This window comes from Neolamprologus multifasciatus, chromosome 17 (assembly GCF_963576455.1).
Source record: "Neolamprologus multifasciatus chromosome 17, fNeoMul1.2, whole genome shotgun sequence".
NCBI classification, from domain to species: Eukaryota; Metazoa; Chordata; class Actinopteri; order Cichliformes; family Cichlidae; genus Neolamprologus; species Neolamprologus multifasciatus.
In genome coordinates, this window is record NC_140455.1 from 18,769,690 (window position 1) to 18,787,748 (window position 18,059).

Consider the following 18,059-nt stretch of genomic DNA (forward strand, 5'->3'; position numbering starts at 1 on the left):
TTTACTTATTTATTTTGCTGTTTTCTGTTATTCTATTGTTTTAACTTATTTTCTGTACAGCACTTTGTTCCTGTGCTGGGTATTTTAAAGTGCTTTATAAATAAAATTGGATTGGATTGGATTCCAGTATGTTGTTTTGCAACGTTGTTGTGTTTTTTGTTGTTGTTGCATTGTTGCACAATGGAATACAATTTTGCGTCTTTCCTGTAAGATTCTGTAATAGAATGAAACAATAATGCCAGTTATAAATAAAGACAATAATTGTATGAATTACGAAACAAATTTTTTTCTATTAGATCCCAAAATGTTGTGTAATACTACAACCTGAAACGACAAATAGATTGCGTTTGCCTGTACAGGAGATAAAGAAAAAAAAATCTAACAACAGCTGTGAAATGGAATAGTTCAAATCACCAAAGTAAACTGGGCGGGGCTTGTTGCAGGGATCTGAAGTTACTAAACATTTTGTGAGTGTATAAATAATAAATATGTGCGTGATGAAAGTTGGGCAGCACGCTAACGTCCTTACTCCACTCTGTATGCTCGTATGGGTCTGACCCTTTCACTCCTTTGATTTTTTTCCTCGTACTTTTTTTTTTTTTTTTTTCCTTTTCGTCAAGTCTGTCTTTGTACGGACCTGCCGTGTTCTCCGTCGTTTTGTACTTAACTGTTTTTGGGGCAAATAAAATACAAGTAGGGATTAAAACCGCAGAATTAATGATTACCAGTGCTGGAGATGCTGGCGCTTGATGCAGTGTTTTGATTTTGTTGCGACTCGTACCTACAATGCAATGCGCGAAAGTCACGTGACCTTACTGCAAACTCAGTAAGACTGTATTAAACCTTTTGAGCGCTCCAGTAATTCAGCTAATATAGCACATTTACAGTCTGCCAGAATAATACATGAATATATGGAAGATTTTGGTGTTTGTGATGTCTGGAGACTCAGAAATGAAGCAAACAGGAATTATACTTTTCTTCTCTTCTGTATATCAATCTTTTTCTGGAATATATTTTTTTCTTAGAATAATTCTATCATTGAAAAAACAACTTCTAGAATACACCCTATTACAATAAGTGAGCACGCACCCATATCCTTAACTTATAAGATAAGCGATAAGATAAGACTTTATTGATCCTGCAGTGGAGGAATTAATGCATTACCGCAGCTCAGGTAAAGATAGCAGAATTGATCCCATTTTAAATCATCTCATAAAGTTTAATATCACCCTTTTAATGGATTCAGAATTTGATAAATTTATAAGGGAAGAGTGGAAAGTGGAACAGAAAGTAGAACACGATATTGAGGGAAAAAATAAATATCTAACAAGCAGATATGCAACAAATCCAATCAAACAAACATGGAAAGAACTGCAGAATGTTAAATTACAACTAGGCAGTGTTGGGGAGTAATGGAATACATGTACCGGCGTTAGATATTTAAAATACAAAATATGAGTGACCATATTCCATTGCAGTTGTCGTTTAAAAAGGTGGTATTCAGAGTACTGTTACTTTGTTGAAATCAAGGGATTACACAGTGGTCTTTTCCTGTTTAATATGTTAGGCTATGCCCTCTCTATTTTTGGTAATTCCAAGCTGGTGGAAACCCAAACAAAACACACATTAAGAGGCTCTAATGCCTGTGTCTCATGACACGAAGAAATATTTTTAAAAATTGTTATTCAAAAAATTATTTAATATGAAGGCAATAGGCAGAGTGTTAAAGGCATAGCCCTAAAGAATGGAGCCTCATGGGCAGTGTAGTCCGTGCTGCAGGGAGAATGGACTGCCGTACCGGTTATGTGTCTGTGAGGGAGAGGAGGGAGAAAAAGGAGAGTCGAACAGTACGAGCAGTACGAGTCACCGAGCAGAAACAGGAGATTTCGAACAGTACGAACAGTACGAGTCACCGAGCAGAAACAGGAGATGAAAGCATGTAAATATAATAATAACTACTGCAGCCAAAGTAAGTTTAAGTAAGCTATTAAGACTCGACTGTACACCATGTTCGTGTTTTCCTCTGTTAAGAGATATATTCTAAAACACTTCTTCAGCAGAGAATCAGAGAGGAGAAACACACAGATTTTCTTGCTAGCAAGGGCAGCCTCCAGAGCTCACACACACAGAGTGAGGCTCCAAGATTCGCAATGAGAGACTGCCCCGGTCTTTATTTATACTTCAGTGGGTGCTTGTTCCTTACATTGGAGTGTGTGTGTGTGTGTGTGTGTGTGTGTGTGTGTGTGTGTGTGTGTGACCCCATAAACGACTTCCCTTAACCTGCTGGTCTGGAAAATCCAACAGTTCATCTATATGTAAAAAAGGCACTTAGACTAAAACTGACATAGCTACGTTAATCCTACCGTAAAACAATAAGACAAGGTACGACCTTTCCCATGCTCCTAGGATGTGGGGGTGCATGCCAGAACACCCTGGAAAGTACACACCGTTGTTACAGACTTCCTAGAATGAGACATTCTTTTAATATGCCACCAACTATATACTTCTAAACACAAATGATTACATGCAGTATTCTACCATATGCAAACTTATATCATAAGATTATACTGACTACTAAGTACAATTTTCCATTGACATCCTCTGAAACAATAAGTTCCGTTGGAGCAGCCTTTCAACGCCTCTCTCTGTCTCTCGCTAGCAAAGTTGACCCAGACAACAAAGTAAAGCTATTTTTCGGCTATAAGCCCGTCAGGAACCCGACGTATTAGCCAGAGGTCCCTTTACTACGGTTTGGGGCGCGGACCTGTTTTATATACGCGCGGAATAGTTTTTTATATGAGATCGATGCAAAAAGTGCAGCCTTACCTTAAGATATATTAAGATTTAAAATTCTAGTTGCTCTTGGTATGGCGAGTATCCTTCAGTAATAGCAATAAATCACACAGCAATAGTACATTCATGTAGTTGTAAAAAGCTTGATAACATATTAAGTAATCCAAAGTATTCTGTTATGTTTGGGAGCATGTATTCTGTAATCTGTAATGGAATACATTTTAAAAGTGACCTTCCCAACACTGCAACTAGATGACATTTTATCACAAAAAACAGAATCTCTTCTACAGTGAATGCAACAATACCGGGACGGGAAATCAATAATACTTACTATTAAGTATTACTACTACTTTTACCGTTATTTATATTCTGCTGAAAATAAACCTAATCACCTCTATCTGCCAGGGACTTACACTGTGCCCTAAACCAAATGCCTAATGGCAAGGCACCAGGCCCGGATGGATTCCCTGCTGAACTGAAATTGATGATCTGAGCTGATGTAAGGAAGCTGAAAGAGGAAATATGACCAAGATCCATCAGGATGAGTGTCTTCTAAACTAATAATGTGTACGTGCATGGGTTTAGACACAAAGACAGAGACAGAATAATCAATTTAAACTCTTCTTAATGTCCACCTTTTAATTAGTTAAATTACTAAATCCTATTTGAAGTTCTGCATTTCAATTTTTTAAAACAATTGGTGTCACTCATGGCTACAACAGGCAGGGGAAAAAATCCATGCTCCTTTTGAAGGAAAGTTTAAAATGAAGAAACAAACGTCCGGAAGCAATTATTACAGTTAAACTAAACTTAAAATACCTTTAGTTATTCCGAACTTCTCGTAACTCGCACATACTTTCATATCCTCACAGCACATACAGAAAATGTTCAGAACGAAATAAAAGTAAAGTATTTAAAATAGTAAAAGCGGAAGGAGCACACAAACTGAAACCGAAATACAAGAGGACCCGTCTGAACCGATAATAGCCGCCTGCACGTGACACACAAATAAACAGATCGTCTGTAAACACACAGCACATGAACTTCACTTAGTGGTGACATTTGTCAGCTTTTTTTTCTCTGAATGACCAAATCAGAGGTCAATGGTTAGTGGCTCACGCTCTTTCCTCTCCCTGCTCTCCTATTGGCTGACAGACTCACTTTATGAAGGACCGTGGGGTCGATGCCACTTCACAGACTGTAAACATCAGACCAGGTACTGTACTCTGACTCTGTCTTACTCTCATAACAGGGATGTTTTCTTCTTCTTCAGAGCTGAACTGTTAAATTTTACCTGTGGTTAGAGGTTGGTATGGTTAACAGAAAATCTGCAGGGGCTGAATGGATTAAGGCTGCTTGTTAATAAGTTTTTAAAGTGTTCATTATCGTTCCATTATCGTTCCTATTGTTGTTTTAGAGTTTAAACAGATGCGCTGATTGGTTGGTTTATTTGAGAATTCAGAAGGTAGAGAATAGGAAGTGGAGACAATAAAAGCAAAAACAAGTCACAGGCTTTATTTTGCTAATTAGGTACCAAACACATGTATTATTATTGTTCTTTTGCCTGTAACGTGATGATTTGTTATATCTCCCCGATGTTGCTGTGTGATACAGATAAGGAGCTGAATGTCTAAAGTGACTAAAACCTTTGCACAGTACTGAACTTTCACCAGCAGAGCCACCTCTGACTTTATGAGTCCAACAATAAACTGGAGTCATGGCAGTACTGGTCCTTTGAGTCACAGAGGGTGTATAAAAGATTTACAGCTGGCTAAAAAATAATGATAACATCAAAAATAACAAAGCTAGCTGGCTACTAATTTTTTTCTGCCTTTGCAAAAGAAGTGAGAGAGAGAGAGAGAGAGAGAGAAACTTGCCTTCGTCCTGCTGCGCTGTTAATCTGCGTTGCACCAGAGGCTGGCTGTGTGGTTCGATTACAAAGTGCTGCAGAGGAAGCAGAGGTGATGTATGAAACAGCTTTATGTAGGACAGGTGGCTTTCCACCAGCTTCTTCAGAAAGATGATTCAGAGGAACAGGGCGTGTGACTGGCTGTTTTACACAATTAGTGCTGAGTCCTGCTGCTGGACGAGCTTTTTTTTACTACATGCATTATTAAAAACAGATGTAGTGGAATTCAATTTCTAATATTCTAATTGTGCAAGTTTTAAGTTTTATTCCTGAAAAGAATTGGTTTTTTTTATTGTTTTTTTACTTTATATACTATTTTTTATTACTTAATTGTCAATTAATTACATAAAATTTGAACTTTTTAATCTTTTAGGAAAGTCAGTAACAGAAACTCTCCATGTTGATATATTTGTCTTTATAAAATGAGAAAGATGATGTGGCAGCTCAAACAGATTGATTCCTGTTTTAATGCCTTAACTCAAACTATGTTGCCTTCTCAGTACTGCTAAGAGATAAATCTACTTTGTTTGTGTCTCAGTTTTTTTGGCCCTGTCTTTTAAAATCCAGAGACAAAGGAAAAACAAGTACACAGGAAAGAACTCTATAATTAATAATAATAATGGATTGGATTTATATAGCGCTTTTCAAGGCACCCAAAGCGCTTTACAATGCCACTATTCATTCACTCTCACATTCACACACTGGTGGAGGCAAGCTACAGTTGTAGACACAGCTGCCCTGGGGCAGACTGACAGGGCTGACTAATAAAACCATGATTAATAAAACCAGATCCTGGTCACTGAATGGTTGAAAAATTTTAGGTCTCAACAGACTTGTAATGTTTTTACTTCTAGCAGACATGATAACAATCCCAGATCTGATCAGGAAGAAAAGGGATGGAGGACAGTTAAGTGATGACGAGATCAAAGCCTTCATCCAGGCCGTTAAAGAGAAAACCATTCAGGACTCTCAGACAGGTACAAACCATCTGACGTGCATTCACATTTCCTCCTTTGCATCTTTAACGTCTCCTACTCTTTGTATTTAAGGGGCCATGCTGATGGCTATTTGGCTGAATGGGATGGTCTCTGCAGAGATTAAGGCCCTGACCCGAGAGATGATGTCATCGGGAGAAGTGATGGAATGGCCCGATGAGTGGAAAAATTTCATGGTGGACAAACACTCGACTGGCGGGGTGGGAGATAAAGTCAGTCTGGTGTTAGCGCCAGCGCTAGCTGCCTGTGGCTGTAAGGTATAGATTTTAACGATGAAATCTGATTGGTTAAAACGTTAAAGTGAACCCATTCTGTTCATGCCCAGCTGGACTGCACTAGATTTACATGATTAATATTATTTTAGACTGGGACTCAGTGCAGCCCATTGACTGTAGAAAACATGGACGACGCGACAGGTCCCCAAAAATGAAGCCAAAACGTCTCTATCGCCCCCTGGTGTCTGGCTGCAGTATAGGTCATAAACCCCGCCTCCTCCATGTTAGCGGATGGGACTGGGGTCAGACTAAAATAAATTAATTCTCCTTAGATAATTTTTTTCCAAAGATTCTTTCTTTTGTTTTCAATAGTTCTCATCACACTGATTGATGTTCAAGGGGTCTCCTTTCCCATAAGTTTGATTCTAATTCCTACCGCGGTGATGTTAAATTGGGGTGAAACGTCATCATAAGAGCTTTGACTGACAGCTGCAGTCACGGAGAAACTTGCGTATCTGTGTTCGTGAATAGCAGATAGAGCGTAGGCTCTGAGAGGAGGACCAGCGTTTACGCTACGAAAACACGACCGAGTGTTTTAACCTGACAGCCTGAGGTGTTCTTCAGTAAACTGGACTACCCGACAGAAGGACCCGAGGCCCCGCTGCACTTTTTCGGTAAGTTAAACGTGTTTGTAAGCTAATCCGTAACTACCGTCCATAGCTAGCTCCTGAGACCTAGCTAGCTAAAATGAGCACTCGGCTGTCAGGGTTCGTTTAGCTAATCTGTGCAGGTGAATGAATTTACTGAAGAAATCAAGAGAAATGCCCCGGGCTGCTCAGTCACTAATTACTGTTACTGTACTTTTATTACAAGTATTATATTATACTGTAAAAGCAACAGGCTGCACCCTGCTTCAGCTCCTGTGCAGAGCTGAATATTAAATATGTGCAAACAACAGCATGTTTTCAGTCTCTTGCCACATCTGTAAAGACAGAAACAATTTTTTTAAAAGCTTGTACTTCAGTAACTCCTCATTAATCAGGAACTATGGATTAAAGTACTGTAGTGTACTGTAATACTTTACTGAAAAAATGTAAGAGAAGAACTTCAGATCCTGAGTGTGTGAGGACAGAAGAATCAGCTTTATTTCAATATTGAGGGATAAAATGTATTTAAAATTTATTTATTTATATCTGAGTTTGATGGTTCTGTTGTCTTTGTGATTACAGGAGCTGCCCTCAGATTCAGACCTCAGCCCCATCGAGTGACAGCAGACAGATCATCCAACATGTTCATATGTTAACTGTAAAATGAACTGATGAAAACAGTACAAAGGTTAAAGTACCACACGTACTGTAGTGAAAGCTGCAGCTGTTTTATTGATAAAGTTAAACAAAAACGACAAAAAAAAAAAGGATTAATCACTCATGTAACTGTGTCACTATATATCAGCATTAACAGGACCTCAGTTTGGTGTTTCACAAAGCTGCTGATCTCAGACCTACACAGCTTCCGTTTTAAACACTTGATGTACTCAGCTGCATGAAGAGCATATGAGATTTTGTCTAACACAATTAAATAAAACCTGATGAAGGTCAAAGGTCGTCACTTGTATGTTGAACTACAAACTTGTCATCTGGAATTCTTTCACAGTTTTTTGCAGATAGTGTTATTTACCATAAAGTGATTCAGAGTTATTCATACCAGAGTAACCAGAGAGGATCACATATTTTTAAATATATAACTTTCTACAGGACTGAATATAATATCTTTATGTAAAAGTCCGGAGCCTCTGGGGAGTATCAGAGTATTTATAACATTACACAAAACAAAGGTCTCCATCACAGTGTTCATGAAATGCTGGGTTTATCCATCTCCTGGGGTGGGCCTACGGAGGAGTGCTGAAGATTTCCCTGTGAGGGAGCTGCTGGTGAAGATCATGAGTCCTGCTTGATCACTGCCATGAGCTTCAGTCTTCCTGGTGTTTCTTAAATGATGCCTCTTACAGCGGGTCAACAGAACTTATGGCACAGGACAGCTGTGATGAAAGAAAGGGAAGAAGTTTCTCCAAACCTCTGGACCCAGGAAACCCAGCTTAGTCCTGATGATCTCCCTCACTAGTTTATCTCTAGGGTAAATGTGGCTGTTGATATAATATGGACTCTATTATTAAATGAAAAGAACAAATTAGACTACACTACTGAAACCTCATGCTGTTGTTTTTAAAGTTTCCATGTTACCAGGCTGTAGAGGGCTCTGAAGATTTAAACAGTTTTAGATCCATTACACTCACAGTCTTATGTTAAAATCTCAAAGGACAGCATTATATTTTTGATATTAACAGTAACTCTGGGCCTCTGTGGAGTGTGCAGCTGATCTCATCGCTGTCTAAAAATGGATTAAAAAAAACATAAGTGTTGAAGACTATTAAGAGTAGCAGGTGTGTAGCATCGCTAACTAGCTAGCAACAAGCCTTCAACACAATGCGTATGCTAGCGGCTAAGCTAACTAACGAATTAACAACAGAGTGATTTTAGAACTATAAGATGATAAGCTGTGTGTCTTTTTTATAACAGTGACATGGTTGTATTTACCTTAATTAAACGAGTCGTCAGTCGCGGTAAACCAGCAAAAAAACTCGAGCAGCCTGGCTACGTAAAAAGTGTAGGGAGGCGTGTTTGAGGTCACGTCCAGCGGGTGTGTGGGCGGGAGCGTTACACAGTCGCTCCACCTCAAGTCACTACTGCGCAGACTCTGGCTCCAAATTTGCAAGATGGCAGCCTCCACAAGCGGGGTATGTCACTACCCGATCCGTACCGGAAACCTGATCGGTACCCCGCATGCGCAAATCTTACGTCACTTCCCCTCTTTGCCAACATTGCGACATTCAGTATATTTGAATGATACGGTTAGCGCCCAGTTAGCTCTTAGCATTTCTCAACAGCTCTGCCTCCTTTTCGACTGCCCGGGACATTTAAACAATGGATAATCCGTATACAAACAAATTCATGCTTTTCTCCTCAACAGAGAGCGTTCCCCGATTGAACAAAAGCGCCGTAAAATAAGAAGAATGGCGCCTAATTACAGACTTAATTATATTGATTTAGCAATGTGTCACGTGAAGATTCAGCAGCCAGATTAAGTGTTTACTGACAATTGACAGTGATAGCGGACATCATCACTATTCCAGTCAATCCTCTCCACACAGACAAGCATAAACACACTCGACTATCACTAAATCAAATTTAACACACGTTTGTAATGACGCTAATTCAGTTTACAATAGGGTTCATTTGCTCGGTCAGCAGGTGGCAGTATCCTTGTACACTGGGGAGTAAACTGCCATTAAACGAACAGAAGAAGAAGAAAACATCTGCACATGCGCGGTACGGATCGGGTAGACCCGATTTGTACGGTCTGACTTTGCACATGCGCAGTAAGGATCGGGGAGTCCTGATCCGTAACTATCTTTTTATTTTTCGTTTTTGTCTACATTGTACTGAAATGCTTCATTATTGCAAACATTTTAAGAGATACTTGTTATTCTTAACATCTTAACAGATACTCTGACCCATAACTATCGTAAAACGCTACGACCGGAAGTCGACACCTTTCGCGCATGCGGGGTACCGATCGGGTTTCCGGTACGGATCGGGTAGTGACAGGGTATTTTGGCTTCATTTTTGCACAATGGTAGGAGGCGGGGTCGCGTCGTCCATGTTTTCTACAGTCAATGGTGCAGCCCGCTGGTTCTGTTTAAGCTCCTCCCCTTTTAAACAAACTTCTTGTGATTTCTTACCCCACATTAGTAGAAGGTGATTTACTTGGGTGGGTGTGTCTTTCTTTTCTCAAAACGTGAGATTACCATATTAGGAATATTAATTCAGTCCATGTCCACAGGTTCCTATGATCAGTGGGCGGGGCTTGGCTCATACAGGAGGAACTCTTGATAAACTGGAATCAATTCCAGGATTCAAGGTGGAGCAATCAAGAGAGCAGGTGAAGCGAGCTGTTCTGGCTCACATATATTTACATATAGTTTTAAAAATTAATAGTTTTAATTTTTAATAGATGTCAGCAAAATGTTACTCTGGGGGGAAAACACACTGAAGCACTTTGTTGCGCCCCCTGGTGGGCCATGAGGGTACTGCATGTGAGTCACAAGAGCTCAATTACAATAAATATACTTAAAAATCTTCTCTTTTTTTTATATCAAATATTTTGATTTTATGAGGGAAGTAACCACTGGTCCACTGAAGTGGGCAGTTCAATTTGCCAACTACCAATGAGAGCCAAGGATACTGTTGGCTCACATAACAGAGTTGCCTAGGCAACTAGACCCTGGAACAAGTAAATAACTTCCTGTGTCGCCTCTTTAGGCTCACGTGAGGATCATTGATTAAGTTATATTAAAAGTTTTGGGCTCTAAAGATTTTCAGATATTAAATTGGGCTCAAGGATGGCATAGATTGTATATAATAGATGGATATAGCCACAGTGACAAACACTGCATACTGCAACACTGCATGATCATTGGCTCACCTCTTGTCAGTCACATGTCATTGGCCAATGGGGATGAGACTTTTTAAAGTGTCTTTTTTTTTAATTATTCAAGAGTTGAATCTATTGACTGAGACCATTTACTCAAAAGGAAAGAATTTCCTAATAGTCAAAATAAAGTGAGTAAGTCTCTTCTGTTTAACCACCAGAGGAGTCGCCCCCTGCTGGCTCTTAAAAACAATGTACGCTAAAACAGATGAAACTATCGACTGTTTGGGGAAACAAGGACACTGACATCTTTACTGAAATTTGTTAATTAATTCCAATGGTAGCTCTTGTGATAAGGGTACAAAAATAACAGATAATTAAATATTTAAATTCAGAAATAAATAAAACTACATACGGATAATAAAGAGTGATAAACACTCAAAGTCATTCTCTGATTCAGCTGTTCTTCTCCAGATCCTGGAGATCCTGGACTCAGTGGGCTGTTGCATTGTGGGTCAGACAGAGACTTTGGTTCCTGCAGATCGAGTCCTGTACGCTCTGCGGGACATCACCAGCACTGTGGACAGTTTACCTCTGGTTACTGGTAAAAACTGGGATTAGTGCTTCAAGAGCCAAAAACCCTTTTTTTGTGTTGTTTTTTTGAGAAATCTAAGTTTTTCCACCCGTGGGTTGCGAGGGTCAGGGGACCCGACACACAGGCGGAGAGGGTTTAGACTTTCTTTACTTGATGTGTGAGCCCAATCAGCCTTCGGGGGAGGGTCATTTCTACCTGAACATAAGTTTGAACGGTTATAGCAGCATGCCCATTTAAACTGATGAAAAGAACCAGATCTTTTGATACCCACATAAAACTGGTGTCCAGCACCTGGCCGGATTTTGCCGTGGATATCCGTGTTTTTTCTAGTCAGCTTACAGCTGTCTGTGCTGTTTATGCAGGTTCGATCATCTCAAAGAAAGGAGCCGAGTCTCTGTCTGCTCTGGTGCTGGATGTCAAGTTTGGACGAGCTGCTATCTGCAAAGACTTGGAAAGTGCTACAGAACTAGCTCAGATGCTAGTGAGTACAACAACAATTCAAATATTTCACCATAAAAGAAGGAGGGAAGTGCTTTAATGTGAAACATCTGCAGCAGCAACACAACATTGAACCACAGGGGAGACAATATTGGGATTAATTACAGGTTATTCTAATCCAAACTCAGAGGTTTAATTTACAGCGCAGCGTCCAATGCCACAGCCCGTTAATGGCAATGCTGACCTCGAATTTGGATTTCGCTGTTTATTTTTCTTTCAGGTGGAAGCAGGAAACGGCCTGGGCATACGTACAGCAGCTGTGCTCAGCAGCATGAACAGTACGATCGGTCGATGTGTGGGAAACAGCGTGGAGGTGATCGAATCTCTGGAGACGCTGAAGGGAAACGGACCCGATGACCTGATGGAGCTGGTCACGACTCAGGGTGATGACGTCACTCAGCAGCTCTCATCTGTCAGGGTTTGATCACCAAAGTAACAACGTGTCTTATACGAGGCATTAAAAAGGTCCTGAAACCCAAAGGAACACCACTTTATTAGGAACACCTGTGGCTATTTTATTAGAGACACGTACCCTGTGGTCAATTTATTAGGACCACCTGTGGCTCTCTAAATGCAGGAAGCATCTGAACCATTTCAAAGTGGCAACTGGTTTTATTAGCACACCCATGGCCACTTTATTAAGTACAGCTGCGGTCTAATAACGTTGCAGCATCTCTTTTGTGCCACCTGCCTGTTTACCTCTTCTAGCAGCAAGCCAGATAATTTGCAGTGTCAAGTTAATATTAAAGATTATGGATAAATAAAATGTATCTTATCTTCATTCTTCTCCTAGCTCTATATAGTTTTAAATATTGCACTCCATACAGATGCCCTTTGGTTAAGAAAAAGAAAATTATTATTTTACACGGTATGCAGCCCCTCAGTTTACCCCCCGTCTCTTTAAGGTCCTCCTCCCTAAAAGCCTACTTTGTTCTGACTGATCAGTTTCTGGCAGTCTACCGAGGAGCAGCACCCAATGCTTGTGAGCTTTACTGCTTGTATTTTGTGGACTTTTTACCCACAGGAACTACTGCCACATAATTCTTTATCATTCTTTAAAACTCTGAACTTGTTTAATATTGCAGATCCGCTTTAACTTGCTAATGGGGATTTGCCGCGTTAATGAGGTTATGGTGTTAGCCTTGTATTAACGAGATTAATGCTGACAGAACTAATCTAAACCTGTAACTTTCTTTATACATGAAAATTAAAATTAGAAAACACAGAACAGCCTCACCTTTGTAAATATCAGAGACATGACAAGAATCTCATTGTTACCTTTGTTATAGAGTCCTAGTGAATATTACCCTTAGATGAGATAACCAGTTCTATAATGATGATAATATTTTTTTTGCTATAGCTAATAAGAAAAATAGACCACTTGGGTTTAAAATTAAAAAACAAACAAACACTTAATTCTGACAGCTGTAAAAACATCATGGGAATATAAACCTACTGCATGCACACCTTTACAGACAACAACTTGCTTTAATTTTAGTATATTTTTAAGTTTATTTAATTTTACACTGGTGTAAAAATTTCCCTTTAGGTACATTTAAAAAAGAAAGCATGATAAATATTTAAAATTTGTTTTGTCTGTGTTTGTAGGCGGCTTGTTGCTCGTGATGACTGGTCTGGTGTCTGACCTATCAGAAGGCAGAAAGCAGATTTCTGAAGCTGTGGTTGGTGGAGCAGCGCTGTCAAAGTTCCAGGCCATGATGGAGGCTCAGGGCGTGAACAGCGACACAGCTCAGCAGTTGTGCTCCACCAACGCAGATTACTACAGCGTCCTGAGAAAAGCGAAGCATCAGCTGGAACTGAAGGCTCTTGCGGACGGTAAAGCCAATAAAATGCCTCCATTCACTGTTGATGCATTCAAAGACACACTCAGGAAATATGAACTACCTGCACTTACAAAGAAAATTTATCATGTTTAGGAATCTAAAGAAACTAACAAACACAGCTATCTTTGATGACACAGGAACTTTTATGCTGAAGCGCAGGTTGTTACACAGTTTGTGATTATAGTTACATTTTTTTTACATTTGGGGTTTGTTTTAAGAGAATTTGTTACCAACAGAAATTAGACAAGAACTGCACTGAAAATCAGTGGAAGGAGGTCTGATGTAGAGATGAATCCAAATTTGAACATTTTGGTTTAAATAGTCAATATGAACAAAAAGAGATACAACAGTGAGGGTCTGCAGCCATCAGTAAAACACAGTGGAGGCTCAGTCATGGTTTGGGGCATTTCAGCCATTGGCGCTGTGGATGTTGTCAATACTGATGGAAATATGAACACAGAAAAGTACAGTCAGAGTTTGATCCAAAATGTAATCCCAACACATGCACTTGCATATGTGCACTTACATATGTGAGCCCTCGTATTTGATAACATGTATTTTTACTGTGTCTTCCTGCAGGTATCGTTTTGGAGATTGACGGTTTGGTTTTAGCTCAGGTGCTTCACAGATTGGGTGCGGGGCGATCAAAGGCTGGAGAGCCTGTCAATCACAGCGTGGGGGCGGTGCTACTGGTGTCTATAGGTCAGAGGGTCACAAAAGGTAAGAGGCTGTTGCTACTGCTGCTGATGGTGTGAGGGACATCCTCCTGATGGAGTCGTGTGTTTTCAGGCGTCCCGTGGCTGCGGCTCTATTATGAGGATCTGGCGCTGACCCCAGACCAGAGGAATCACCTCGAGAGCGCCCTGACTGTGGGAGCAGACAAAAAAATACAAACACAACAGAAATGCACTTTGGTGGAAAAGATACTACCTGAGAAATACCAGTGATTCTTGAGATCAGGGACAAAACATGTCCGCCAGATAAAACCCAATTTGGGGGTTAAAAATATGCATACAAGTGTTAACCCAACTGACTAAAAGAAAAACCAAGGCAATGTTTATACAACAAAATTATGATTTTGCATTTTTTATACATATACATTTATTTTAAATGGTACAATACATTACCAGTACCTTAAAAATCCATTGTCCAGAAGCAGGTGTGATAATATTAAAATACAGAAAAAAATGAAAAGTAATTCAAAATTTAAACATCATGGCTCTCGTCACTAAATATTTAAGTCAATACATTATATAATATCAAAATATGCAATTGAAAATTTATTTTTACATATTTTTTTAAGTGATTAAAATCGTGTCCAGAGTTTTTGTCAACACCATCAGATTTTTTTAAAAGTACAAAAAAATCAGGAATTATTGTGGGTAGCTTACGCTCTGAGGACCCCTTTACCACTTCCTGTTTGATACACATGCCATGAGATCACTGCTGTGATAAGGTTTTTTATTTTATTTTATTTTTTATTTCATTTCTGATAAAACCCTGTGTCACAACCATAGTGTGTCAACACGATGAAGTCGATGAAATGCAAGATTTAAGTATTTTTTTTGTAAAAAGAGCCTCATTTAGGTAGATTGTAGAGGCCATGAGCAAATGATGAAAAACAAGATGGCTTCTGTCAGAAAAACATGTGTTATGAGAGAAAGTAGGGTGTCAACACCATCAGGATTTTTGCCTGACAGTGTTGACCCATTTCCAGTGGGGTTGACAAATGCCACAAAAGTGTCCCATTCACTAATTATATTAAATTATTTTAATTAATATTTCAGTCATATTACTTTATGTGTATTTTACTGATATTTCTGCTTTACAGATGTGTTGAATATGATCAAATTTGCCTTATCTTGAATCTCATTGTTTATCTATACTTTATTATTCCTGTAGGAAAATGCTTAGTCCTCTGCATTCAACCCATTCACTCAGTGATGCAGTGGGCAGCTACCAATCGAGGATAGCCGCTGTTTGTTGGATTTGAATGCCCAACCTTCCGATCATGTGGCATCTACTGAGCTATCTTTGCCCCAAGAGCTGGTCTTTAAGTGATGATGGATGAATCCTGCTTCTGGGCCCAAACTACTCTATTTATTAAGGCTGTTGTGCTTTTAACATGTTTTAATGCTTTTATCTTGTTCTATTTAATCTGAACAAGCCCCTAAAAATAGTCAGTGATCACTGTCAGCCTAACCATCAGAAACCCTTGCATTACCTTTTATCGAGTGGAAAAAAATTAGCGTTGATCCTCCAGCTTCACTGTGTTTATGTTATGCTAACATAGCTGTGTCACCAGTGATCACGTAGCACATCATTATATACCAGCTAGTCCAACTTCAGTAACCCTTCAGTAACCCTGCAAAAGTCACTGTTGTTTAGTTTTCTGGCTTCATTTATGTTGGAAGGTAGGTGGAAACCAGCGAGCTAACTTCCAACTCTGTTAAATTTCATATATTCTGTTTTCATGGATGCCTGGATGTTACACCTGGAAGAGCAGCCACACTGATCATTTTATTACGGTGGCCCCTAGAGACAAAGCACGTACAAACTCCAAAACACATGCAAACTCCAAAACACAACGGAAGTGCTCCAGGACGCTAGGGGTAGTGTTGAGCTTTTGTTACCTAGTAACTACACGAAGGCTGTCCCAATAGAGATTGACAGACCACGTGACTTTCGTGTATTGCATGCCGGGAACTTGTGGCAAAACAATCCAAGTACCGCATCAAATGCAAGCATTTGCAGCACCGCAAAACGTTCATTCTTCGGTTCCAATAAATTCTTGCTTTTTCTTTGCCCCCCAAAAAGTTATGTACAAAATGAAGGAGAACAATGCCGGTCCGTACAAAGACAGACAGGAAAAAAAATCAAACGAGTGAAAGGGTTAGACCCTTACGAGCACACAGAGGGACAAAATACGTTAGCGTGCTGCCCAACTTTCACCACGCTCATATTTATAATTATACGCTTCTTGGAGTGAGTGCATACACTCGTGAAGTTTAGTAACTTCAGGTTACTGCAACAAGCCCAGGTACACTTTACCGACGGATGGGTACAGGACCATGAAATGCACCGTGTAGAACGAAAGACCATCGTACGTATCATAAGTTTACCAGTCTCACAAATCGTCTTCATAAATACACATTCGTTAACCGTTAACCTTTGAGGTCAAAGGTAGTAGTGGAAATAATTTCTGGTATGCATTACAGAAATGTAGCAGTGACAATAATATTGTATGCTGTAATCGTACTGGGCAATTAGTGATACAAAAAAACTGTTTTACCCTGTGAATAAAACTATATGTTTTTGTCAATGTACCGTGGTAATAACAGAAGCAAAACGCAATATTCTGTCAGGACAATTCACTATTTATGCACAATAAACAAAGGAGCATAGCACGACAATTTCTGTTCAGCGCCAGACTTGCTTGTAACCTATATCAATAATTATGTTAAGAAAAATGACGTATTCACTACAACAGAAGACTGACCTTTGTGGAAATGCTTGGAGCAGACTAACATGTGAGCTGGAGTGTTCTGGGACGTTATATTTTGTCTTTGAATGGCTGTAATCCAGGCCATCCGTCGCCTCTTTGTTACTTCAGAAACATGGCTCAAACAATTTCTCTTCAACGACGTAATCCGATAACAACCGATCTCTTTACCCGTCGGCTTTCCGTGGCTGTCATGCGACCGGCTATTGCAGTTAATAATACAACAGCTTCTTGCCATTTTTGTGTTTCTTTTTATCGCTGTATAACTGATTTCAATTGAAAGCCTGCGTGCGCTAGTACCTCTTGCCACGAGTTCCCAGAATTCTTTGCGGTTTTACCCCTAATGACGTCACATTTTCAGTCTCTATTCAAAGGCTGCTCGAAATGCGTCCCTCAAATGCGTCCCTTAATTTCCCTGAATTTTAAGGATGGGTCGGTGTAGCCTTCATGGCCCAACATATCCCAGATTTCATAGCGCGGCGGTGGTGTGGATAATTTTGCCGAAAAAAACGGCGGAAGCGGAGCCGCCGAAGAGTAAACTTTCAGAAGTAAGTACTGAATATGATGTCACTTATTTATGCGCAAATGTTTTTATAATGAAGAACATTAAAACATTACTGTTGGCCACATGTCGGGAAAGTTATGTGACATTAGCGATGTTTGTACTAACTTGGTTTTAAAGCCTTTACTTCAAAATATATGCCGTTCAATAGTTGACTTTAATCTTACAGAGAATGTGATGATTTTATGGATAATTAAAGTCAGTCATATATCCACAAACACAACAAGCTGAAAGTCAGTGATGCTGCTTGGTTTGCAGTCCTGAATATCACGGCACAAGCAGGATTCACTGCACTGTTAATGTTAGCTATGTTATATTGCTGCCTCTGTTCAGTGGTGTCGAGCCAAACGGACTTTAACGTGTGTTTGAACGAGCTGACGGTTCACTCGTTAAGCTGAAAGAAAGATGCTTTAATCACAGGAGTCACACATGTGTCCACTATACCATCTGGGAACTCTTTTTGTTTCGTAATAACACAGTCCTCCTTCTTTTGTGCTGTTTTGTAGCAGTGTATACACCTGAGACTGTCACCTGTCTGTCTGTCCTGCACTCTCTCTCTTTTTCTTTCTCTCTGATTGTGTAATAAAAGTATGAACATTCATTTATAAGTTACACTTGTGTTTGAATCCTGCAGCTTATCACACATTTGATTTCCATG

General features: G+C 39.7%; 1 protein-coding gene across 3 annotated transcripts; it reads left to right on the forward strand.

The window, feature by feature from the left end:
• Positions 1–3,272: 3,272 nt before the first annotated feature.
• Positions 3,273–17,483, forward strand: tymp (thymidine phosphorylase). 3 transcript variants are annotated; one of them, XR_014870081.1, is made up of 11 exons: positions 3,273–4,009; positions 5,557–5,679; positions 5,752–5,954; positions 9,813–9,911; positions 10,875–11,004; positions 11,358–11,476; positions 11,714–11,876; positions 13,102–13,329; positions 13,917–14,057; positions 14,127–15,005; positions 15,839–17,483. XR_014870081.1 is itself a non-coding variant. In XM_085137202.1 (10 exons), exons 2-10 carry the CDS (start codon positions 5,562–5,564, stop codon positions 14,282–14,284), a joined length of 1,359 nt encoding a protein of 452 aa, XP_084993328.1. In that variant the 5' UTR covers positions 3,273–4,754; positions 5,560–5,561; the 3' UTR covers positions 14,285–17,483. The 3 variants fall into 3 exon arrangements, 2 of the variants coding, with proteins under 2 accessions (XP_084993328.1, XP_084993327.1); XM_085137202.1 differs by having other exon boundaries at positions 3,273–4,754; positions 5,560–5,679; positions 14,127–17,483; XM_085137201.1 differs by having other exon boundaries at positions 14,127–17,483.
• Positions 17,484–18,059: the final 576 nt, after the last annotated feature.